The sequence below is a fragment of the Rattus rattus genome, chromosome 11 (assembly GCF_011064425.1).
Source record: "Rattus rattus isolate New Zealand chromosome 11, Rrattus_CSIRO_v1, whole genome shotgun sequence".
NCBI classification, from domain to species: domain Eukaryota; kingdom Metazoa; phylum Chordata; class Mammalia; order Rodentia; family Muridae; genus Rattus; species Rattus rattus.
In genome coordinates, this window is record NC_046164.1 from 17,920,735 (window position 1) to 17,946,870 (window position 26,136).

At 40.3% G+C, this 26,136-nt stretch overlaps 2 protein-coding genes across 3 annotated transcripts in view; one reads left to right on the plus strand and one right to left on the minus strand.

The window, feature by feature from the left end:
- Positions 1-1,709: 1,709 nt before the first annotated feature.
- Positions 1,710-20,816, minus strand: Tmed5 (transmembrane p24 trafficking protein 5). Of its 2 annotated transcripts, XM_032916437.1 has the most exons (6): positions 20,434-20,816; positions 18,218-18,315; positions 12,455-12,638; positions 11,186-11,393; positions 3,265-3,423; positions 1,710-1,804 (listed from the first exon to the last, which is right to left on the minus strand). In XM_032916437.1, exons 1-6 carry the CDS (start codon positions 20,620-20,622, stop codon positions 1,710-1,712), a joined length of 933 nt encoding a protein of 310 aa, XP_032772328.1. In that variant the 5' UTR covers positions 20,623-20,816. The 2 variants fall into 2 exon arrangements, with proteins under 2 accessions (XP_032772328.1, XP_032772329.1); XM_032916438.1 differs by lacking the exons at positions 1,710-1,804; positions 3,265-3,423 and having other exon boundaries at positions 11,219-11,417; positions 12,451-12,638.
- A 216-nt stretch (positions 20,817-21,032) lies between these two features.
- The window catches only part of Ccdc18 (coiled-coil domain containing 18), a 96,201-nt gene continuing 91,097 nt past the window's right edge, over positions 21,033-26,136 (plus strand). Inside the window, exons 1-3 of the mRNA XM_032916522.1 lie at positions 21,033-21,213; positions 23,063-23,202; positions 23,633-23,804. Of these exons, the coding sequence (XP_032772413.1) occupies positions 23,066-23,202; positions 23,633-23,804 (309 nt within the window). The 5' untranslated portion in view covers positions 21,033-21,213; positions 23,063-23,065. The remainder of the gene's footprint in view (positions 21,214-23,062; positions 23,203-23,632; positions 23,805-26,136) is intronic.

The window sequence follows — 26,136 nt, forward strand, 5'->3', positions numbered from 1 at the left end:
AAGAGCACCAACTGCTCTTCCAAAGGTCCTGAGTTCAAATCCCAGTAACCACATGGTGGCTCACAACCATCTGTAATGAGATCGGATGCCCTCTTCTGGTGTGTCTGAAGACAGCTACAGTGTGTGTGTGTGTGTGTGTGTGTGTGTGTGTGTGTGTGTGTGTGTGTGTGTTTATTATATATAAAATCTTTTTAAAAAATGTAGGCAGTCAGGATTACACTGTAAGCATGTTGTCACCAAGCCATTTTACCAGCCGGCAAATACTCCTTTTGGTTGTACTGGGGGTGAACTCTGGCTCCGGCCTCCAGTGAGCTAAGCATGTGCCATACTGATTAACACCTTAGTCACCACGTTTACTTCAAAATAAACAAGGAATAGAACATTGGAAAGAAAAACTAAGGTTAATGTAGTTATTGAATATTTTAGGGCTGGAGAGATGGCTCAAGGGTTAAGGACCTCTGCTCTTCCAGATGTCCTGAGTTCAATTCCCAGCAACCACATGGTAGCTCGCAACCATCTGTAAAGGGATCCGAATTCCTCTTCTGGTGTGTCTGAAGACAGCTACGGTGTGCTCATATATATAAATAAATCTTTAAAAAATATTAAAACCATTTGAATGCTGGGTAAAAATGTCCTTTTTGTGTGGGGGTGGGGCAACATCAGAAAAGACAGCAAAAGCTAAAATTATAGGAATTTCCAGAAGTGCCTTCTGGGTTAGAGAATTTATTTTTGGTATTTGGGAATTGTTTAGAAAATGACACCCCAACACATACACAGCAGAGGACTCCTGGGTCTGGGTTCTGTCAGAGAAGATGCACCTACCCCTCAAGAGACTGAAGGCCCCAGGGAGTTTAGAGGTCTGGTGGGGTGGGTGGGGTAGGGACATTCTCATGGAGACAGGGAGGGCAGGGATGAGGCATGGGATGTGGAACAGTTGGAGGGCAGACTGTGAGGGGAATAAAATCTGTGTAAAGAGAAAAAAAAAGTGACAGGCATTTGTTACAGTCTAGTCTAGAATTTTGCATATTAAACATTGAGACCCTTTCAAAGGATGCAGATCTTGGACCACCAGTAAGATGACTTCACAGGTAAAGATGTTTACCACCAAGCCTGAGTTCTAAGTTCAATCCCTGGGTCCTACGTAGCAGAAGAAGAGAACTGATTCCTGAAGGTTGTCCTCTGTGACACTGGTCTCTCCATCCAAGAATGCTATGGTGCATGTTCACACACATGCATATGATAAATTTAAAAAGCTTTAAAATTTCTAATCCTGGTTCTTATAATACTCTCCCATCTAAACCTGACTTGGAGGAAATGTTAATTTGTTTGTTACTTCTCTGCTGCCTCCAAATGGTCTTGTCTTAGTGGGCAGGGAAAGGGCAGATAAGTAGAACAGGTTCATAGGAATGCAGGTATGGTTAGTGCAAAGCTTAGCTCAGTGGTTAAAAGCACTGACTGCTCTTCCAGAGGTCCTGAGTTCAATTTCCAGCAACCACATGGTAGCTCACAACCATCTGTAATGGGATCTGATGTCCTCTTCTGGTGTGTCTGAAGACAGTGACAGTGCACTCACATACATAAAATAAATCTTAGTGCTCTGTGTAGTGATCTATACTGGTAACGCTAATACTAGCAGAGCTGAAGACAATTATATATGATGTGCTAATGTACTAGGTATCATGTGTGGCAAATAAATATGTTCTCTCCCTTCAGTTAGTAGAGGGTTTGTATACTTCAATGTGAGCTGGTGTGATCAGTGAAGTTTCCCATGGGCACCAGACAGACACAACCCAAGCTTTAAAGTCTAGAAAACAAGAGACAGGCAAGCTGAGATTGAAAACGAGTAGTTAATACTCCTATCTTTGTCCCTAACTGCTGACAAGCAGACTTTGCTTCTATGTTTTCCCAAGTATACTTAGCACTTCGCTTTTTTTTTTTTAAGATTTATTTATTTATTGTATATAAGTACACTGTAGCTGTCCCCAGACACACCAGAAGAGGGCATTGGATCTCTTCACAGATGGTTGTGAGCCACCATGTGGTTGCTGGGAACTGAACCCATGACCTCTGGAAGAGCAGTCGGGTGCTCCTAACTTTTGAGCCATCTCTCCAGCCCCAGCACTTCGCCTTTTTTAATTGCCATTGCTTTGCTTATGCTGGGAAAGTCATGTCTGCAGAGGATAACCGTTCATTGGTCTTCCCTTTGGAAATTACTGCCCTTGATATAGTAATAAATGGGCTATCTGCATATTTTGTAGGCCTTTTCTATTTCTTGTCTACCAGGTATGTCCAGGTATAGCTGAGGGTAGCTACAAATGTGTCCCAACACAAAATAATAAAGCTACTGAAAACATGAATTTTTGGGTGTGTGAGGGGGGTATAAACTCAGTTTTCAAGTGTAATGCTGTACACAGTATCTGTGGTACAATGTCCAAAGGCTGGGTACATGGTAAACTACTTTGTTGTTTGGCCAAGCAATATTTGCCAGCACCGTTTTAAAATGCCCTGGGTTAGCAAGATAGTTCTGTGGGGAGAGGTGCTTATAGGCCTGGTATATTTAAGAATTTGGGCCATGGAGTACATCCTGGGTTTAGACTCCAGCACCCACATGTGACACACAGCCACTGTTAACCCAGTTCTAGAGGATTCAACCCTCTCTTATGGCCACGTGGACACTGTACTTAAGTAGTACACAGAAATACATGCACGCAAAACACTCATACAAACATTTTTTACAAAGAAATTTCCGGGGCCACTGCCAAACCTGATCTGAGTTCAGTACTTGGTACTCACGTGATGGGAAGAGAGAACTGACTTCACAGTTCTAACCTCCCAAAATGCATGCGTGCAGTGTCACACTGGAGCCCACCCAGCTCCTCTCTACAAATTATGAAACGATTTAATTTTTATATTAGGTATTAAGTATGTATGTTATATAATCTTAACTCTGAGGTCTTTTCAGTTATAACTTTGCAGGTGAAGGAATCACTTATTCCTAATTTTTAAAATGTCCTTTTACCTCTTATGTCACAATTGTCGAAAATTCAAACCTTTTAAAAACTGGAGAGACCTGCCAGAAGTCAGTTCTAGCCTTGGGCCCCACAACTGCAAGCACAGACGGAGCCACCCAGTTACAGCAGGACTCTGGCCTCTGTGGTCCAGACAGGGGTTACCATGATCTGATTCATCCTCATCCAGACCCGGCAGGCAAGACGCGCCTGGCCAGTGGTACATGAAGTTTGATGACGAGAAATAGAGGCTGACCGAGGAGGTGCACGCCGTGGTCATCGTCAGGGATGCCAAGCACACTAACTTTGCGGAGTTCCGGAACTTCCAGATCTACCGACGCTACGCTGGCCTCTACTTCTGCATCTGCATGGACGTCAACGACAACCATCTGGTCTAACTTGGAACCATCCACAACTTCATAGAAGTGTTAAATGAATACTTCCATAATGTCTGTGAACTGGACCTGGTGTTCAACTTCTACAAATGTTCCTGGCAGGAGAAATCCGAGAGACCAGCCAGACGAAGGTGCTGACCAACCTGCCTGCTCGTCCCCTGCCAGACTCAAGGCCCACCCCAGCAACACCCCTCCCCCTCCACCCCGCTTGCCCAGAGGAAGAACCCAGCAGGGTCTAGGCCACCAGGAGGCCAGAAACCACTGCCTTTGGGCCCTACATGGATGGTATAGGTGTCCGGAGTAACTGTGCCATTGTCGTGTGATGATGTGAGTGCGCATGTGTGCAACCCCCAATAAACCTGTGGTCCTGCCTGGCAAAAACAAATAAATAAACAAACAAACAAAACCCAAAACAAAACTGGAGGGATGGCTCAGCGGTTAAGAGCACTGACTGCTCTTCCAGAGGTCCTGAATTCAATTCCCAGCAACCACATGGTGGCTCACAACCGTTTGTAATGGTACCCAATGTCCTCTTCTGAGATGTCTGAAGATAGTGACAATGTATGAGCATACATAAAAACAAATTAAAAAAAAACAAAAAAACAAAAAAACAGGGGTTGGGAATTTAGCTCAGTGGTAGAGCGCTTGCCTAGCAAGTGCAAGGCCCTGGGTTCGGTCCCCAGCTCCGAACAAAAGAAAAAAAAAAACTTAAAAGTGAAGGTAATATATCTGTGGAGTCACAGAATGAGAACCCCAATATTTGGGAAACACGTTGTTCTTCCCATATCAATGATCTAGTGATCACTTAAAAACATCTTTAGGTTATGGTATATGCCACAGATGTGCCTTCCACATGTATGTTGTGCCCACTTATTTCCAGAGTTTACATAGATACAAAGAACATGTAAGCCTTTCACAAGGTTAAGTGCTTTAAGGCTCATCAAAGTTGTGGCCAAGTGTCAGAATGGCTTTCCTGGCTGGGATGTTTGGAAAGTGCTTGCCTCACACATGCAAGGCCTGGATTCAATCCCAGACAGTAAAAGGGGGGTTCCCCCTACCTTTAACAAAACAACTTGAGTAATAGTGTTGAGACAGATTACTGGTATTTATTTGCTTGTTGAAAGACATCTGATATTTTGTTATTACAAAGTAGCTTTGTGCATTTGTGTAGGATTTTATTTAAATATTTTCATTTCTCATGAATAAATACTCAGTAGGGCAAATGTTGAGATATTTATATATCTGGCTTTTGTAGAGGCCAGAGGACAGCTTCGCTTCATTAGGTCTCTCCTTCCACAGTGATTGAACCTAGTTTGTTAGGTTTGCCAACAGAGAACTTGACCAACTCAGAGCCACTGACTAGCTCTCTGTTGCTGCTGTTCTTATAATTATTAGGGTTCATGTAATCCTGACTGTCCTGGAACATGGAAAATAGATCCACCTATCCCTGCGCCTCCTGAGTGCTAGGATTAAAAATGTCGAGAATGTCAGCCATGCCTTGCCCCTTATTAGCTTTTTTTTTTTTCTTCTTTTTCTCTTTTTTCTTTTTTTTTGGAGCTGGGGACTGAACCCAGGGCCTTGCACTTGCTAGGCAAGTGCTCTACCACTGAGCTAAATCCCCCCCCACTTTTGTTTTAAAGAAATTTATGGGTCCTGGAGAGGCGACTCCGCTGTTAAGAGGTATCGTGGTTATTATTTCAGAATAATTGATTTAGTTCTCAGCGCCAACTTGGTGGTTCTCAACCATGTATAGCTCCAGTTTCAGGGGATCTGATGCGCACTGCTGGTATCTGCTGGCATTGCATGCATGTGGTATGTAAATGTAGACTCAGGTACAGACATACCAGCTTGGTCTACAGAGCTACTTCTGGGACAACCAGGACTACACAGAAAAATCCTGTCTTGAAAGGCTCCAAGCAAACAAGAATCAAAACCAAAAAACCCCAAACCGAAACCAAATGCTCAAGAATTATTTTCCAAAGTTGTTGCATTTTAAATTCCACTAGCGATATTTTAATGGTCCAATTTCTCTTCCATTATTGTCAAATACATTTTAAAATATATCTTCGAAGCTCTAGATTTCAGCTTCCATGTACAAATGGCATTACTAGGGGTTTTCTTTTCTTTCTTTTTTTTTTTAAAAGATTTATTTATTTATTATATATAAGTACACTGTCGCTGTCTTCAGACACACCAGAAGAGAGCATCAGACCTCACTACAGATGGTTGTGAGCCACCATGTGGTTGCTGGGATTTGAACTCAGGACCTCTGGAAGAGCAGTCAGTGCTCTTAACTGCTGAGCCATTTCTCCAGCCCACTAGGGGTTTTCTTTAAATCAAAGGTAGAAAGGTTAGGTTTTGCCCGGTGTGATGGCGTATACTTTTAATCCCAGCACCCCTGAGGTGGAAGCAGTTAGATCTGAGTTCTAGGCCAGCCAGTAAACCCTTAAAAAAAACAAATCTCCCCTTCCCCAGTATTACACCTCCAGTAAGAATAGACCCACTACTGTAGAAAGGGAAAGTTTTCTGGAGTTCCCCCCAACCCCACCAGACAAAGAACAGCATGGGCTGCTAGGAGAGTGAGAGTTGGCCACTCCCAGGGATGAACCCCCTTGTTGGTTACTAATGTTTTGGACTTAGCAGTTTGTATATTTGTGCATGTGTGTTTATGTGTGTGTTGATAACAGACTATCAATCTGATCGTAGAGGGGCGTGAGAGGGTTTGGAGAGAGCACATTGAAGGAAGGGAAGAGAAGATAGGGATGGCGGAGTTGAATTTCATCTTAATTAAAATGTATTTTTAAAAAAAGCCAGGCATGGTAGTGAATGTCTTTAGTACCAGCACTTGAGAGACAGCATTTGAGACTACCCTGGTCTACATAGTAAGTTCCAAGACAGCCAGGGCTATGCAGAGAGAGCCTATCTCAACCAAACCAAACAAAACCAACCAACCAACCAAAAAGAAAAGTATTGAAACTTGTTTGGTCTAATCTTTAATGTTGGATTAGAAATTATTTACTCTATATTTGATGACTATTGCTACTCAGACTTCCAGGGGCTGGCTGAGGAAATGGCTCAGTTGGCTAAGTGTTTGCCATGTAAGAATCAGGATCCGAGTTTGGGACTTTAGCACCCATATAGGAAGCTGTAGATATGAGGGCATACCTGTAAATCCCAACACAGGCAGTTGGAACAGCTGTAGCAAATCAGTGACTCCCATGTTTAGTGAAAGACCATTTTCCCAAGGGATAGACCAATTGAGGAAGATACTCAGTGTTGACCTCTGGCCTCCATATCCTCAAACCACACACACCAAAACAACAAAAGCGAGCCTTACAGGATCGTGTATAGACACCTTTCCCTAAGGGAGTGGGTGTCAGCATCAGGTAATAGATTCTAATCATTCCTTTCACTGCCTCCCTGGTTCTTCTCTAAGACCCACCAATATATCTAAGTTGGTTACACAGGTTAGTAAAGTAGCAAGATTCTCCCATTATCACACTGTTGATTCTTTTGAAAACCTTAAAAAAAAAAAAGATGCTGTGATTCTGCCTGAATGCACATGTGTGCCTGGTGTCTGTGGAAGTCAGAAGCGGTTGGAACTGGAATTATAGATGGTAGTGAATTACCATGTAGGGGCTGGAATTGAACACAGGTGCTTGTTGAATTTGTGAGCAACAAAGTACTCTTAACACTGAGCTATCTCAGCTCCTGATGTTTCTTGGTAAAAAAAAAAAAAGTTTAAGGTTTTTCCTTGCCCTGAATTGTCTTGTCCTTTTTAGACCTGGTTATCAGGGGCTGCACAGATGGCTCAGGTCATCAGTGTGCAAGTGCACGTGACTCCACCTACGGGGAATCCGATGTCCTCTACTGGCCTCTGTAGGAACACACACACACACACGTGGCACGTATTTACCCACATATACATACGTAGGGATCCAAAACACATCTTCCTGTGCCCCTTTAAGAGAGCATTCGGCTTTTGAATCTGTGCCCCTTTTTTGGGCAGGCCTTTAACATAATGCTGCTGTAGCTTATGACATGACATTTCAGAAATGTGGACATCCAGTGGAAAGGAACCCAAAGGTCTCCTTTGTGTGGGGTGTATATAGATACCACGAAGGAAATAATCACTTATATTAACCCTATATCAATCATTCTATTCTTTCATATATATTTTGTGGGGTTTTGTTGTTGTCCTTGTTTTGTTTTTCTGAGGCACAGTTTCTCTGTGTAACAGCCCCGGCTGTCCTGTACTCTCCCTGTAGACCAGGTTAGCCTCAACTCAGAAATGTGCCTCCTTCTGTCTCCTGAGTGCACCACTACCACCTAGCTTTTGTTGTTTCTTTGAATTGGGGTGTCATGTAGCACAGGCTGTCTTCCAATTTATGAAGATCCCCACTTAGTCTCTGGAGTATTGGGACTAAAGGCATGCCTGACCACATCTGTACATACATAACAGTTAATTATTTGTACAAATGTAAGAGTAAATAACCTCAAAGGAGTTCAGACTTCCCAAGACCAGTTAGCTGGCTGACATTCAAGAATAACTTCCATGTTGGTTTGAATAGATACTATTTCCTGAGCCACATTCTAGGCCTAAAGAATGGTAACATTTTACACACACACATACACACATACATCTACATATATATATATACATACACACATATATAAAATATATATTAGTATTATCTTTTGTATGTATTCATGTGGACACATATGCTGTAATTTAGATATGAGGGTAAGAAGACAATTTTGTAGAGTCTAATCTCACCTTCAACCTTTATGTGGGTCCTGGGGGTCAAACACAGGCTGTGAGGCTTGTGTGGCAAGTGCTTTATACCTAGTACACTTCTTGGGATAGAAGAGTGAACCAAGTCCCTGAATGCTTGCTAAGCATCCCAGACTTCGGGCAACCAATGGTCTTTGCTTCTCTAAATCTTAGAGACCTTTTAGGTAAAATATATGTTTGAGCAATGGAGAAACCAAGTGAGTACAGTGATATAAAAACTTGAGAGCTGTGGGCTTTCAAAATGGGAAAGGAAAACAAATTTACTTAAGACTGAAAATTTTAAAGAAGCTTAAAGGTGTGGACAACAATTACGATAGGTTGGTAAGATTTCTTTAATAGTAACTTTTATTAGTTGTACAGAGCTCATTCAGTTTATTGCTCATTTAGGAAGACTGTTGACAAATATAGCAGAGCCACACCGAATTACACTCCAGAAGAAAAAAAATGACATGCTAAATCAATGTATTTTAAAATTTCAGATAAAGATTTTCCACTGTAGGTACCAAATTACAGGTACTAGTTTTTGTTTTTACTAACTTTAAGACATTATAATGTTTAATGGTAAATATTACTAAGTACATTTTGATTTATAATATTTCAACAATGTTTTCTTACACTTATTTAGCCTGTTTATTGACATTCACATAAAAGAGCACACAGTCCAAATGCAACTCAGAACAATGACCTCTAAACCTTCTGTTACACTACCGTAGTAATTTATATAGTTACCGTAGTAATTTACACAGTTAAGAACAAGACAAAGATCAGAGCAAGTGATGGCTTACTTGATTTTACTATAATTGAGACAGTAAGGTCAGAAAACTCATACAAAGCAGAAAATACACATTTAAAAATAAACATTTTGTTTTTTGCTTACAATTTTACTTTTTTTATGATTAATACAGGCAACATGGTTCTTAGTCTTAGTTTTACTTTTGTCTATAAAAATAAAATCTTTAATCATTCCTGTTATTTGTTTTTCCAATAAAGCAACTGTTACCATTTTAAATGGCAGTGAGTAACTGAGTAAGAGTTAAAAAAATCAGTGGCACAAATTACATACACACAAGATGATGTAACCGATACAGTGTTAAGTAAGCAGTTAAGTACAGTACAGTACTAGCTGTATCTAAGAGGTAGAATTCTTACTCACAGTCTTACAGAAAAGACGCAGTGGATTCCGCTTCATCACTGATGGTACCTATAGCCTGCTTCTCTTGTACTTAAAGTAGGGAAGACAGGATTTTTGGGCAATGATCTCATTGACTTCTGTTCTGCATCTGTTGTAGGAGCTTGGCTTGGGATAATGGGGTATTTTCTTGGTCAGTTATTGATCATATAATAGTACTTATCTCACATTTTGAAAAGACTCTGAATAGGGAAAGATTTCTAGTCTTCTCCCAAGGGCTGGAGGAGAAAAACGTATCTCTGAACTATTCTGAGTATAAATTGTAAATGAAGTCAGTATTTCTCTGGGTATCATAATTTTGTATGTGAGGTAGCAGGGTAGTGCAAGATCACTAATGCATAAGAATTCCAGCAAAAATATGTATGTATATATGGGTTCAACACCCAGATTTGACTGTTGACTATTTCTAATTGACAATACATTTATTATAACACTACAAATGAGTGTAACTTAAATTCTGTTTCATGATGAACTTAAATCACTAGTACTTGAATAAGACTGTATTACAGACTGATAAACCAGAAAGGCAGAATGTTTTTGTATGTATTGGCTTTTATTTCTATATTAGGTGTTTATAATTTGGGGTTGTTCTAATCTTTCAACGTCAATAAGTGGCCAGAGGTAATTTAATAAAAACCATAATAAATATGTATACCCAGTGCTAAATCTTATGGTAGGATGTACATTTGATAAAATCTATCTGAACATTTATAAAAAGTTACTAGAAAATAAAAACTATGACAAATATAATTTCTCCCAGGGAATTTCAGATTACCCTCCTTTGATTTGATTTCTATTATAATTGGGACAGCAAGAAGAGCCCTTCTGATTCCAGATATTACACTTCTCTTAGGTAAACTTGTTGGATCGTGTTTCTCATGACTGAGACTTTAGAAAGGAGCTGTCTATTTACACTCACATCACATCTCTTCAGTAGTATGTCCGTCCCTCACACCTGCTTGTGAGAATGCACTGCCAAGACCAACAGCTGTACAGAAGCCAGCATAACACTGTTGATGCGTAATATAAAAATAAATTCATCTTATCCCTAATCCTAGCTAATGTCTAGACAGGATGCATCTTATTCACAAACATCAACCACCCTTTATATATCTTATTATCAAAGACAAAGACGCAGCCTAGCCTAAATTTTATGAGGAAAGAATGCCTTTCCGGTTTTAATTAGAAAAATGTTAGCTTTTGGAAATATAGATAAGTATATAAAATAATACTAGTGGATATTTCACATTATATTTGGTTGTAAAAATGTTGGAAATATTTTTTCAGTGGTATGCTTCTATTTAATTTTTTTGGAGAGATTTGGTAAAGAAAAGCTGATCTATCCAGTCCATGATTATATAATTCTCAAGTGATTTATAATGTAATGTATAGGAAACTTCTTTAATTAATTAATTTGTAGCTGCCACATGTACAGAGAAAATTCTAGGTAAAAGCAAACTGGTGGCATGTTTATGAACATTGTTATTTCATTTCATTCATATGTGATATCTGGGAAAGATTTTTAACCTTAGGAAAATAGTTAATATGGCTTCATTCAATTAAATATAAATTTTATATGACATCTTGTTTTATTTTTAAGTATAACTGGGTCAATAAAGTTATCTGGACATAAAGTGATGATTTTCCTTTCAGATTAAATTTTACATATCTTACACTTACATACATTTCTGAAAATGTTATGGGAAATATGACTATCTTTTGACTGTAACAGTGTATTAGAATTTTCTACCTCTTTTTTTCAACATTAAGTAATCCGTGCTGGAGTTTCAAGTTCTACTTTTCCTCTTATCTTCAAATAGACTTTTCAGTGTATAAACTTGAATAGCTGACACCACCACCATGACAATCAAGTTCACCACAGACCAGAAATTGACTCTATCAAAGTTGCTCTCTTGTATGTTTCGATCACGAGCTTCAAATGCTCTAAGCAGAGTCTGTATGTGGCCACTTTTGCTTAGTCTGGACTTGATGCTGTTGATGGATTCCTGGAGATAAATACAGTAATTTTACTATTAAAAGTATGAACAACAAATTCCTTTAATGATATGCTTCATGCCAGTTCTTAAAAATCAAAACGAGTTTTCAAATGGATGGGAATACAATACGATCAGGGCAGGTATGACTTGTACCACCTAGAGAGCCCCCATGAGATTATAAAATAGTAAGGATAAATTTAAATTTCTTTAACAGAGGAATAAAGATTACCAGGAATTGAAAAGACAAGATCAATGGATTTGAGTAGCACCAGGACTTTTTTGTCTTGTTTTTGTTTCTTTCAAAACAGGATTTTTCTATGTAGCTGTGGCTGTCCTGGAACTTGCTCTGTGGGCCAGGATGGCCTTGAATTCACACAAATCTGCCTGCCTCTGACTCCCAAAGGCTGGAATTACAGGCATGGGCCACCACTGTCCAGCAGCAACAGGACTTTTATATGTATTATCTTGTAGTCCTGACAACAGTAAAAATAATTTTTTTTTAATTCATAAAGTCTTAAAAGGTCTAACTGATTATACTTTTAGTTATCTGTCAACTTTTACCTAGTACAATGAATGTCTAGACAGTTACTTACTACATTTCTGTGTCTATAATATTTTACCTAATACACTCACTCTGTAATATTTTACTATTTGAATGCTGGTTATGTCACTCAGGCAGGTTCAATGTAATCCACACAATATGGTAACAGATACAAGTCTGGAATGACTTAGGAGGCACAAGCCATGGAATGCCAGCAACACCTCCAAGACTTTACCTGTGAAATTCATTTCAGATTTGTGAGGAAAATAAGTTCATTTTATTGTTTGTTTTTAAATTGCACTGCTTCTGAAAAAAGTATTTTCATGATAAGATTTACTTAAGATACGTGATTTGAAAAACTCTAATAAAAGGGTGAACATAACATTGAGACTTGAAATGATATAAAAAAACAAGGCAAAGCCAACAGCTTCTGGAAAATACAGCCAAGCATGCTTAGTTCAACCCCTGACTGACACCCAGTAAAACACTGGCTGCTGAAGTGTCATGACTCATTAAAGGCCCTACTAACCAGGATGTCTTCTAGTTTCATCTCCAGAACATCTGTGTTAGTAATATACTTTTTCCAGTCCTCTTGTCCTTCAACTTCTTCTCCCATGTTATCCAGGATCAACTCAAAGAAAATGACCTTCTCAGAGATGGTGCTGAATGTGTTGTCAAAGCAGAACATGTAGTCGCCATCTTCAGTCTCTACCCTGCATTAGAAAAGGCACAGCACACTTAGTGTTCTCCTCGTCCTAGCTGGGAAACAACCTAGACATACATATATTCAAATAGTTTCAAGTTACACACTCTTGGAACTTACTTGATCAATTATGTTATGTTCATCTAACTTTTTTGAGGGGAGTCTGGGAAAAATACCATTCATAGCTGAAATACATGATTGGTCATAATAAGTTTTAATATTTGAAACTTACTACTTTTAAATGTAAAGAAATTCTATAATAAGTCTTATTCACATGCAACCATGACAACCAACCTACCCTTCAATTGAGATTACTCTTTAAACCAAGTTTTGTTTAGCTTTCACAAGCGGCGATTGTTAAACGGGAGCAATGGCTCAGTGCTGAAGAGTACTTGCTACTCGTGCAGAGGACTAGAGTGAGGCTCCCAGCACCCACTTCTACATAGTTTTAAGGGATCTGACATCTTTTTCTGACCCTCCAGGTCATGTACACGTTTATTTGTTCTTGTAAAAGGGCTTTCTTTCAGGTTTTCAACACATTAAATGTATTCTTAAAATACATTATCTTTGTATTCTTTACAAAGATAAGGAACTTTACTCCCTGTGGGATTATCTATACTGACAACCTGCCATTTACACCAAACTGATCATGGTCTTGCTGGCCACTGTGTTTACTACACAGTGTGTGTAGCCCTGGGTGGCTTGGAACTTGCTATATAGACCAAGCTGGCCTTGAATTCACAGAGGTCCACCTGCCTCTGGTTCCTGAGTAATGAGATCAAAGGTGTCCCCAGCCCCTCAAAAAATCCCTATCATCTTCACAATAGTTGACTTGACCAGAGTTAATTTAGTGATTTCTTTTCTTTTTTTGCTGTTGTTTTCGAAACCGGTTTCCTCTGTGTAGCCCTGGCTGTCCTGGAACTCAGTCTGCAGACCAGGCTGGACTCCAACTCAGATCCATCTGTATCTGCTTCCCATGTGCTGGGATGAAAAGCAAACCACCACAAACTGATAAGTGATTTTCTAAGAAGCTCTGCACCCTGTCCCTTTTGGTAGAGAAAAACTCTACAAAGGAAAACACTCTGTATGCTACGTGCTAATGACCTTTACTACAGTCGCCCCCAAACAAAACAAATGCCAGTTCCTGAAAGAATAACAAAATACTACCTGCTCTTCAGTGAATTAAGTACCACCGCTGCTCTTTAGCTAACTACGCCTCAAGAGAATGGAGAACACTTCAACAATTCATCTACAGTCAGTGCAGACATGCCTACTGAATTACAATGTCTATAGCAGACGCAAGTAAAAGTTTTCTATAGAGTCCTTTTTACTGAGCCAGAGAGAAACTATAAATTACAAAGAACTAGCATGTATATTACCTGAATGAATCTTATTCCACACAAAAAGCCTTTCTGGATACATATACACTGCCTGACATTCAATCTTCAATTTCTCAAGAAAGAGCGACTGGGATTAGAGGATCTGAGCAGGGGAGTGGGGAGTCAGAGCTGCTCTGTTGTGGTTCAGCATTAGTTATTTTACTTCCTTCTAGTATCTCTAATTCACCATCTTTATTAAATCTGACATTAACCTGCACTTCCTTAAATCTCAGCATATTTTGTCTACATTTTCTCTCTGACATTCAGCCTTCTATAGACAGTTATGCCTGACAAAGGCAGATCTTCCGTGAAATTCAGCTCTATCTGGCACCTGTAAATTTGGGGGCAAGAGTCATGATATAGAAAAAGGCTGAGTGCTTACTGCCATTTAAAAAGGCCTAAAACAGCTGGCACAGGGGTGGACATCTTTAGACCCAGCACCTGGGGGTGGAGGTGGTTGAGTGGAGCCTAGCATGGTCCTAGTGGGCTCTAGGACAGCCAGGGATTTACAGAGAGACAGACCCTGCCTCAACCAACCAACCAGTCCCAAAACTGCTAAGAGAATGTAGCTCAGTGATGGATCCTTTGACCATCAATATTCCTTTATAATGTTCAGATTTTACTCTTGTGCCTCTTTCTAATCACTAATTTAAGGGAGGCTGCAGTGAAGCTACTGAACCCACCATTTCATGGATGGAAAAGTAAAATCTATTCAAACTGCCAAGACTCTCTTGTGTGTGTGGGTGGGGAGGGTGGGCAGAGAGAACCGGAATGGCAGGAGTACTGCCAGTTGTAAGAGGCTGCAGTTATAAGAGGTTGCAGTTATAAGAGGCTGCAGTGGGAGTAGGCGAGCTGGCTGGACAGCCCAGGGCCCAGTGTGGAGCTTTCCTCTGCTGAGGCCTGTTTGCGTTAAGAGGGAACTAGTTACCCTTTCAGAAGGTAGTTGGTGTAGTTGGGGTTGGGGTGCAGATAGGACAGTAATGGCTTCTCTGGACAAGCAGAAACCCACTTTTGTAAGGAATGCTGATTTTTAAGTAGCAGTCCTGTTTACCTAGTCAGAGTCCAGCCTGAGTGTAGCCTAGACTTCAACTCATGACAAGGTCAGTTTGGGACTTTTTGGACCTAATAAATACTCTCTGCATTTTTTTACAACTCAGCTTTATGATTATTGCCATGTAATGACAACTATTGATCTGACTCATTCCCCAACCCCTTTAAGTTAACACCAGAAAAGTACACAGGTCAAATCATCCCCCAACCCCTTTAAGTTAACACTAGAAAAGTACACAAGTCAAACTGCATTTTAGTTTTGCTTATGATAATTTGTGTGCGGCTTAAAAAGGATTCTTAAAGTTTTCTCATTTCTAATATACTGATACAACAAGTCTCACAGGTTTCTATTATTTTCTGGAACTTAAATACAACCTGTGATAATCATGTTTTATGTTAATCTCACTTTATTTCTAGTTTATTTTTTTCTTTGAGCATTGTGAATAGTTTTACATTACAAATTAGTCAACCCTCATTACCCCTGTCCATAATTTTGCCACTATTTTCATATATTGTGCCTCTTTTGATCCTTATTACATTGAGAGTTGGTGTAATTAATCTTTCTAGGTAAAATGAAGAACAGAGTAAGATGATGACATAGTCTGTTATGGGTCAAGATGAGGCTTGGTTGGCCTGCCTTCCTTTTGGCACTGGGGATTAAATCTAGGGCCTGACATACACCAAGCAAGCACTCTACCACTGAGCTACATCTCCAGACCCAAGGCTTGGTTCTCTGACTTTCAAATTCATAGACTTTGGTATAATACTGCTTAGAATTTGCCTGTAGCTTTCAAGCTCCTCTTTTTATTTGGACATGAAAACTTCTCTAAGGCTTGGCCCCATAAAAATGTTGAGAGGTGACTGGATCATAAGTGCTGTATGGACTATTTGGAGGTAGAGTCTACGTGGAGAAAACAGATCTGACAGTGGCAGTTGTGTGTGTCCTTAAACCTGGCCCCTTCTCTAGCTATTTTCCCCATTCCATTTGCCATGAAGTGAGACGCTTTGCTCCTCTAAATGTTCCTACCATGATATTCTCTGTTCATCAGGCATGTGCCTGGGATAAAATGGAACACGGTAACTGTGCTGGTTGAGTGAAAATGGGCCCCAAGAGTTTATCGGGAGTGGCATTATTAAGAGCGTGTCCTTGTTGGAGGAAGGGTGGCAGTGGGGGAATCTCTCAGAAGCTCACTCCAGGCCCAGTGTCTCTCTCTCCCTGCCGCCTGCTGATACGAATGTAGAACTCTCAGCTCCCTCTCCAGTACCATGTCTGCCTGTGTGCTGCTGTTTCCTGGCAAGACAATAAATGGACTAAACGAACCTGTATGAATGTTTAGCCCCGATTAAACATTTTCCTTTACAAGAGCTGCTGTCATCGCCATGGTATCTCTTAACAGCACTAAAAACCTAAAGACAGTAACCATAAACTGAAATCTCTGAAATCAAAAAATGAACCTTATTTCTTTTGAGTTGACTTTCTTGGACACTTTGTCATAGCCAGAACAAATACTGGTGAATAAAGTAGACAACAATTTTAAAAAAATAGAAAAGATTATTTCCTGAGAAAAACTTTCTATCATACTCAACATATATCAACATATGTATTGTTTATGATAACTGTAAAACTAGTTGATGACTCTTCTGAAGGACAGCATCCCTTCAAGAGTGTCTAACCTGTACCTCAGAGGCTGCCCATGTTAGAGGATAGTTATGAATGTAGCTCAACACAAAACAGTAAAACTTGCTAAAAAATATGAGATTTTTTTTATAACCTGATTATGCAGTTCTTAAGAATAAACTCTGGCCACCAAAACTAGATAAGATTGATGAAGCTAAAAAGTGCATGCTGAAAGGGACCAGATATAGATCTCTCCTGAGAGACATATCCAGAGCATGTCAAATACAGAGGTGAATGCTAGCAGCAAACCACTGAACTGAGAATGGGACCCCTGTTGAAGGAATCAGAGAAAGGACTGGAAGAGCTTGAAGGGGCTTGAGACCCCATATGAACAACAATGCTAACCAACCAGAGCTTCCAGGGACTAAACCACTACTCAAAGACTATACATGGACCCAGGGCTCCAACCTCATAGGTAGCAATGAATAGCCTTGTTGGGGGACCAGTGGACGGGGAAGCCCTTGGTCATGCCAAGGTTGGACCCCCAGTGTAAGGGAATGTCAGACGGGGTGGTGGATGGGGGGAAATCACCCATATGGGGGAGGGTGAGGGGATAGGGAGGCTTATGGACAGGAAATTGGGAAAGGGAATAACATTTGAAATGTAAATAAAGAAATATATCTAATAAAAAATAACAAAAGCAAAATAAAACAATAATAAACTCTGGAGATTGTATTATAGTGTCAAAAGGTTAGACACACCTGAATGTATTCCAGGGGGGGTATAATACTGATCAAAAAAAGGGCAAGACACACACACACACACACACACACACACACACACACACACACAGAACAGGTGGATCTCTGTGAATTCAAGCCCAGACTGGTCTACAGAGTGAATTCCAGGACAGCCAGGCTGCACAGAAAACCCGATCTTGAAAAAAACCAAAACCTAAACAAAAACCAAAAAACCCTGGACATCATGGTGAGCCCCTTTAATTCTAGCATCCATGAGGAGGCAGAGGTAAGCAGACCTTTGAATTCCAGTCCGATCAGTTACACTATTGAGATCTTGTCTCAAAAACAAACACAACAAAACATTTTTTCTTAGCCAAGAAAGCAGATATAAAATGCCACAATAAATTAACTAAAGTGAAGAAAAAAATTAGTTGAGTGTGGTATTCTTGGTGGTAGACACCTCTGGTCACAGCCACCGAGGAGGCTAAGGCAGGAGGATCCCCTGATTCTGTGAAATAGAGTAACAGACTCTGTAGTGACAGACAAACAAACTAGAAATGAAGACGTCTTAATTTAGAAAAATGGCCCACTATCAAAGCCTGTTCAAAATCATACAGCTATGGATGTGCTGACGTACCGGCCCTCTCCTCCTTTCACTAGAGTCAGTTTAACGAACTCAAGGGATATTATCTGGGCGTGGTAGCAAACCTACCTACCTCAAATTAGCATCTAGGAGTCCAAGGTTAAAGATTTGTTTCGAGTTCCAAGCCGGCCTGTCCCACCCCCCAGTGTCTCAACTTACGTATGAACACCATCTGATTTTCTTTGTTCAAAAACTAAGGTTCTGCCCTCTGGAGAGGCAAGGTGGAAATCAATATCTAATTCTCCTCCATCTAAAACCTATAGAAGAGAAAAATTTATATTACAAAGTTTGAAAATAGAAAGTTCTATAAAATAAACCATACGATAAAAGGATTTTTAAAAGATTTTATCTATTTACGTACTTATTGGACACAGGGTCTCTTTATGCTGCCCTGGCTGTCTTGGAACTCACTATGTAAACCAGGCTTGTCCAGCCTTTGCTTCCTTCGGAGTGCTAGGATCAAAGGCATGCACCCCATGCCCTACTGTTAAAAGATGTGCACGTGGAGGCCAGATGCTGACCTCCTGCATTGTGCACTAACTTACTTTTTGAGACAGGGCCTCATCACATAGCCCAGGCTGGCCTTAACTTTTCATCTTCCTCCCTTAGCCTCCTGAGGATTTAGAATTAGCACCATGCTTGCTTGCAAGCAAAGTTTTTGATTAATAAAATTTCTTTTCTTATCTAGACTCTTTCACTAAACCCATAGCTGGTTTCTCTATTTTTGCTTCCTTTAAATCTGCCTTTTACAGTCTACCTACCTATCTGCTTAAATCTTACATGTCCTTGCAAAAAATAGGGAAAAGGTATTTATCATAAAACACATTTATGGTCCCTTCTCTGTTGCTTAGCAGTATGGTGTACTTCCTTCCTTTGCTACTCCTACCCTAAGACCTTACAGTCTTCAAAGCTAATAAAAACTTAGTACTTACAGCACACCTCTGAACACTCAGTCTATACATTCTAAAATCACAGTGTCTTCTCAGTTCTTCCCTTTTCTAAAACTGACCTCATTCCTTGCATTCTTATCTTATTTTCAGATTTATTTTTATTTTCTCCAACAACCCTATTTTCTGAAAGCCAAGAAATGATTATATTTTAACAATATGTAATCCTGCTTTACTCAAATTACCTGTAGGATGTGATGGTTCATGCTATACTACCAGTCCTCAGGGCACTGAGGAGAAGGACTCCTGTGAAGATCTGAGGCTAGCCTGGGGTGAATATTGAATTCAATGCCATGGGATATATAGTGAAACTTTGTCTCAAAAACAGACCAACCAACCAACCAGCCAACCACAACCTACCAAAATCCCTCAAACCCAAACAAAACCTGCCTATGAACCCCCAAAGTCCTGAGAACCAGGTTTTTCTTAAGTTGTCCCTCCTTCTGGCACAATTCCTTGCTTACATTAATTGTTCAGTAAATGCTGAACTTTTGCTCACAAATGGAAATCAAAAAATATTAAGCTGTAATTTCAGTTTTGCTGAGATTTTGTATATTATGACTTTAGATACTTCCTTTAATGTAAACTTCTATAAATAATCCCAAAGGATCCTCGCATAAAAATTCTACATGATTAAAAATGATTTAATAATAAATGTATTCTGCTGATACTAAAAAGAAAACAATGACGCGGGAAGAAAGCTGACAAAGTTCAAAGTTCAAAGGAAGAAAAGTCATAACGTTTGATTTCAAAGTGATGGATATACACCCGGGATGACAATGTACCAGTAAATACTGCAACAGTTTTTTCAAAATCTGTCTTAAGAGATCTTTGCACGGACACAATTCAATTCTTCCTCGCCTCCTCCCAAGACAGGGGTTCACTGTGCAACCTTGACTGTACAGAGATCCATCCACCTTCCTCTGCCTCCGGAGTCTGGGATGAAAGGCGTGTGCCACCACTGCCCAGCCACAATTCAAAACATCGTGATGGTTTTATAATACTGGAATTTGGTGAAAGTGGTGAGAGTGAGTCAAAAAAGTGTCATCACTTCGTCCAATAATAAAGTAGAACGTATACCAGCCCCTTCCTGTGAACTTCTCAGAACTGTAGCGTTTGCAAACTAGCTTGAAATGGCATGGGGGAATTAAGAAACAAAGAGTAACGCCAATGACGTCACCAGTGCTGGCCTCTTTCCTACCAGAGGAAAGAGAAGAGGGTGGGTAGGTGTCAATTTTAGGACTGGTCAAACTTGTGTGTTCCAGGCTCCCAGGAACTCCTAGTACGCCTGCGCCGAGCAGGTCAGCTTCCCAGGAGGCCCCCCCCTCAGATTCACCTCGGTCGCGGTCGGCAAGTTTTCCAAGCTGTTGCGAGGCGACCATGTGGTGCGGCCCGGCCCAAGGAAGCCCAGCTCACCCCCGCACTTACTTGGTACTCGATCTCCAACGACGCCTTCAGGGGCATGGGCTGGTAGAAGCACTCCTTCCGGCCGGCCGGCAGCGTGAAGGTGAAGTCACTATCCAAAGAGGGTGTGAAGCCGGCCGCCCCGCTCAGCAACGTTGCGGGCAGAGCGGACAGGAGCAACACGGGGAATGGCATCCACATCCTGACGCCCATCCCTGTCGATTTCACACTGGTCGTGTATAGGGAGGTGCGGGATGCAGGCGCCTCCGCTGTGAAATCCCGATCCCAGGGAACTTAGAGCAGCGGAGCGGCTCACGCTCCCACGGAAAGTGGAAGCAGTGTCTGCCACTGGGCCGGGCGAGGGCGGAGCCAGCGGCCCGTTTCTGCTCCCTTCTGGGTTTCGCATCCTTCCTTCACAGAGGACTTGTCGGTTTCGGCTTCCTTCACACACGCCAATCAACGTTGGCGGCGATAACGATGGGAAATGTAGTCCGATGTGACTTCGGCGCGCCGCCCAACCGCGCGTCCAGCCTCATTTCCCGGCATGCCCTGCGATCAGCGTCGTTGTTTTTTTTTTTTTTTTTGGCGGGGCTCGCGTGGGGGCGGGGTTGCGGCCGGGGAGGCGGGTCCTAACGGCTGCCGCGGCGGTTCGAACTCGGCGCCTCAGAGGTTCGCTAGTTCTCCTCTTCGAGAGTCCGAGGCTTCCACTTCGTGGGCTGCGAGAGTGTCCCAGGCTTCCGAGCGCAGAGGAGCCACGCGGTGCGCCGTGGTCTGGGGGCGCTAAGCCTGGCTGCGACCTGGGTGGTGAGCAAATGGCTCCTGGTTGGAAACGGGCTGTCCTGAGGGGCTTGTTTCTCTTGGGATAGTCGGCAATGCTCCTGGCCTGCCTGTGAGGAGGCGTTTTGTTTTATGTGAGGCAGAATCGGAAAGGAGGATGCCGAATTTTGCTTTTCTTCCTACAGGCAGATGGAGGACCTCTTTCTTGAAATAAAATACTGTATAAAGCCATGTACTCTTTCTCAAGCGGAAAATCCTGTCACGGGATTTTTATAGAGTGTAAAGTGCTTGTCCTTCACTCGATGAGTGTGCGTGTGTCCACCTAGAACGCATTTTTTTTCACTAGACTTGAAGATACCGTTGTCAGGGCCGCCCTATAGGTAAGGTGATCAGCCTCTCTATGTACTCATACTACAGGTAAACGGTCCCCAGGAAAAGGAGGATGTTTAAATTCCAGACATACTGGTTCAGAACGGCTAGAAAATTCTCCTGTGAAAATGCAAAAATTGCTGAACGTAAAACCCTGACTTCAATGGTCTCCTACTGAACAGCACTTTTTAGTCTAAAGTTTCTTCATTTTTTTTTCTTCTTCATTATCCTGTATGAAGCTAGAGATGTTGAATAGATGTGGAGTAGCATCGGAACCTGAGCCACTTACTGCCTGGGAAATTATTCGAACTTAAGCAAAAACAAATTTGTGAAAACAAAACTGGAAAGAGGGTAGAAACATTAATAGCTATAAAACAACTCATTTAATTTTAGGCCTCAACTTTTTCCAATAAGGTGAGATTTTTTTTTTTCTTAATCCAAGAAAAATTTCCCAAGAAACTTTGAGTGGGATATTAATGTACCAAAACCGATTTTACCTGAGTGGGGAAGGGAAAAGGCAGTTTATGCATTTATCCATTCAAAATATTGAGCTTTCCTAAGTATAACACACTCTTGAACATATAAAACCTTTTAGTTTTTATTTTAGTAATTATAATAATAAAGTGTCCTTTGCTGTGATTTTAATTCTATTCTGGGTCTGTGGTTTTGGGATCCTATGAAACTGGAGTTACAGACCAGTGAAAGCCACCATGTGGGGGCTGAGAATATCAGTAACAGTCCTTTGAAAGAGCAACGCCTTTAAACTCAGAGCCTGTCATGATTTTTCTTTTATGGCCAAGAAACGTTTCATAACCCTAGAGACGCTTGCACCAGTTGATGCAACAAACAGTTCACTGCGTATAGTTCCGAGAGTTGAATTTCCAAATGTCATTTTTGTTTTGTTTTGTATTTTTTTGAGACCATGGCCTTGGCTCACAGAGACCCACTTGCCTCGGACTTCCCAAGTGCTAGGAGAGTGGTAACCATATCCGCTCTCTACATGTCATTTTGATCTGATTATGACTTGTGAGTGTCGTTAAACTTTACAACCACTGTGAATGGGAGGAGATAACTTACCTGGTGGTAATCATTCTTAAGAATTCATGGAAGATTGTTGTGGTAACATCTGATGCCCCAGATGTAAAGTTAAATTCTAACATCTCATATTGAAGTTCATTATAAAAGTTTACCTTGATTCAAATCTCAGATTGACCCTCCAAAATTTCTGTGTCTTTGAGCAACTTCATCTTCTAAAAAAGTTACATCCATTCATTCATTTGTGCGTGTGTTTGTGTGAGTGTGTGCACATGAGTGTCATGACTGTGGAGATCAATGGACAACGTGTGGGAGTCTGTTCTCTCCTTTGATCTGTCATCTTGAGGAGCACCCTTGGTTCTCATAATTGGTGCCGAGCACAGAGTTTTCAATTTTATTGCTGTGAGATTACTTTAACTTATACCATAAAGTCTTCAGGCAAACTCCCAAGAAGTTTCTATTTTTTGTTAAGGAAATGGAATCTAGTTCATCAGACTACTATACTAAAGATGACAATGAGGAGGAAAGTTTGCTCGCAAACGTTGCTTCACTAAGACACGAACTGAAAATAACAGAATGGAGTTTGCACAATTTAGGGGAAGAATTATCCAGGCAAGGAAATAAAATCGCATATATAAATTGTATTTATAAATGTAAAATGGCTAGATTTCATTATCTGTTATGCTTAAGTATGCCCCTGGACTAAGATAATTTTCTGTACTTTTTAATACAAGTCAGTTTGTGAAAATGGAAATAATAACAAACATTTACATAAGAAGAAAATGTCTTTTATATATCAAGAACTAGTATACAATGTATATTCAGATTACTTGTCTTTCATTATTGTGGCTACTCTTTTATTCCTGAAGAAAAGAGATTCATGAAATATATAGCTAATGTAAACTAATCGTGATTTACTGAAAGTGTATTGGAAACACAGTCTTAGGTTTATAATTTTGGATGTAATTTCTGATTATCATATGTAGAAATTTGTGGTAAAAACTATGTCAGAACTGAAATGTAGTTTTCCTTTCTTCTGTAGTGTTAGTCCAAGTGACTATTCTGATTATGTCTGCAATCCTTCAAGATCTGAAAGGCTTATTTTGGAAGAACTCACCCAACCTAGCCACCTGGGATGTTTGATTTACCCACCTTATAAGAAAGTTTGTAAAACATCTGATAGGTCTGATTATCAACAGAAACCAAGAGATAAGGTTATTATTTTTAGATCTGATTATTTAAAAGTTTTTCTTTGGATGTCTTCTGTTTTTACATTATTATAGTTTTTTACTATAGTTGTTGTGATTTAAATATAATTATTCTTTTTAAATATTTGTGGACAAGTGTTTCACCTGCAATTATGATGTAGAGGTCAGAAAAGTGTTGGATCCCCTGAATCCTGAATTTAATGTCCTGAGCTCTGGGCAGTAAGTTCCAGTTTAAGTTTCTATGAGGATGCTAGAAATTGAACCCAGGTCCTTGAGAAAAACAACTAGTTCTCTTAATTCCTGAGCCACCTCCCCAACTCCGTAATTATTCCTGTCTGAGGCCAGCCCTGGTGGTTCTTCTGGTTCTGTCTTGAAGGTAGTTGAGGCAAGGAAGAGCATGGGCAGGGGCAAGACTTGGTCTTGCAAGATATTTAGGGTTGCTTTTAATAATAAAATGTTTACCTGCCTTAAGTCTAAGTTACCTTGTAGTGGTAGCTGACCTGCCAGAGTTCCTCTGAGGCCAGAAACTGTGGTCTTTGGAGTTTAGCATTTCAGCAAACAGTGGGGGATTAAGCAAAGGATTAATTGCTAGGGCTATTGCCAAGAAGCTTTGCCTCTGCTTGTCAGGCTGTAGAGAGGTTTGGAGCAATAAACTTTGATTGAACCAGGAGAAGAAAGTCATGCTCCCAGAAGGAACAACTTTTACACAAGTAAATATGCATAAGCTCACATAAATTTGTATATACATTTACAGATATACATATATGCATCTTCTTACAATCCTGTTGGGGCCAGCTACATACTTATGTCATAATTACATGCACACACATAATTAAGAACTAATCTAATTATGTAGCATCACTACAAGATGGTACATCTTCATTGTTCTGCAGTTATGCTCAAAAGGGTGGTCTAATGCCTAGAGATTATTATATATTAATAATAACAGGAAGAGCATATTAATAGGAATCTTTCGTTAAATGCAGTCTCTTTTTGCCTTGCCTAGAAGAGCAAACCCATCATGGCTTTACAGGCTATGGTGAAACCTTTTCAGGAAGATTGCCTGCTAGTTTTTGGCTTCTCCTACATGGTTCCTGACATGTTCCTTTTATATTCTAACTTTTTATGCAATGAAAATTCCTAAGAGGAATACTATGAATTTTTCAATATATTATGAATATTATATAAATTTTAAAAAGTAAAATATCTTAGGTTTTGGGGCTGGAGAGATGGCTCAGCGGATAAGAGCACTGACTGCTCTTCCAGAGGTCCTGAGTTCAATTTCCAGCAACCACATGGTGGCTCACAACCATCTGTAATGGGATCTGATGCCCTCTTCTGGTGTGTCTGAAGACAGCTACAGTGTACTTATATACATTAAAATAAATAAAATAAATCTTTAAAAAATATGTTAGGTTTTTTTGTTTGTTTGTTTGTTTGTTTTTTTGTTCTTTTTTTCGGAGCTGGGGACTGAACCCAGGGCCTTGCGCTTCCTAGGCAAGCGCTCTACCACTGAGCTAAATCCCCAACACCATATGTTAGGTTTTTAAAAAAAGAAATACAAGTTAGTAATTATTTATATGCATTTGGAATCACTGGAAAACCAAATTATAAAGTCACAGTAGAAAGCCAGGCATGGTGGTGGCTCATGCCTACAATCTTAGCACTTGGATGACTGAGGTCGAGAATTCCAAGGCCTGAACCTTTATATCAAACAAACCAACAAAAAGAAGCATAGTTGATAGCGTTCTCGCTTAGTAAGCATGGGCCTTGGGTTTGATTTTGAGCTTGGGCATAGTGACTTTGTCTATTCACCCCAGCATTGAAGGGGTAGAAGTAAGAAGATCAGAGTTCACAGTCATCCTTTCTTATGTAGGGTATAGGGAGTTTGAGGTCAGTCTGGGTTAGAGAACCTGTCTCAAAAAAAAAGTTAATGTGTAAAAGAGCTATTAAAGATGGCAGGATATATATTTTTTTCTCTTCAAGACAGGGTTACTTTGTGTCACAGTCCTGGCTGGAACTTGCTTTGTAGACTAGGCTGGCTTGAAACTCAAAGAGATTTTTCTGCCTCTGCCTCACCAGTGTTGGGATTAAAGATGTCCACCACCAAGAAGATGTTTTTGTATTCTTTTTCTTTTATTAGCTTGACTTTATAGTTTATACATATATATTTCTTAAAAAATTGAAAATAACTCACAAAATTAAAATATTTTATATATTACGTTATAAAATTAACAGCGTCGTAATAGTATATGCATACATTAAAGACTGTTTTCTCATTGTTGATTGGATCATGGATTCCTTCCATACCCTTTTATACACAGTATAAAGGTGTAGA

What these genes read in the sequence shown, in the direction of transcription:
- Tmed5 (XM_032916437.1), bottom strand. Translation starts at nt 20,622, where the DNA reads ATGGGCGTCAGGATGTGGATGCCATTCCCCGTGTTGCTCCTGTCCGCT. An exon ending in AAATCAGATGGTGTTCATAC is followed by an intron (nt 12,639 to 18,217) that starts GTAAGTTGAGAC and finishes TTTCTAATGCAG; the next exon opens with GGTAGAGACTGAAGATGGCG. An exon ending in TGAAACTAGAAGACATCCTG is followed by an intron (nt 11,394 to 12,454) that starts GTTAGTAGGGCC and finishes ATTTATCTCCAG; the next exon opens with GAATCCATCAACAGCATCAA.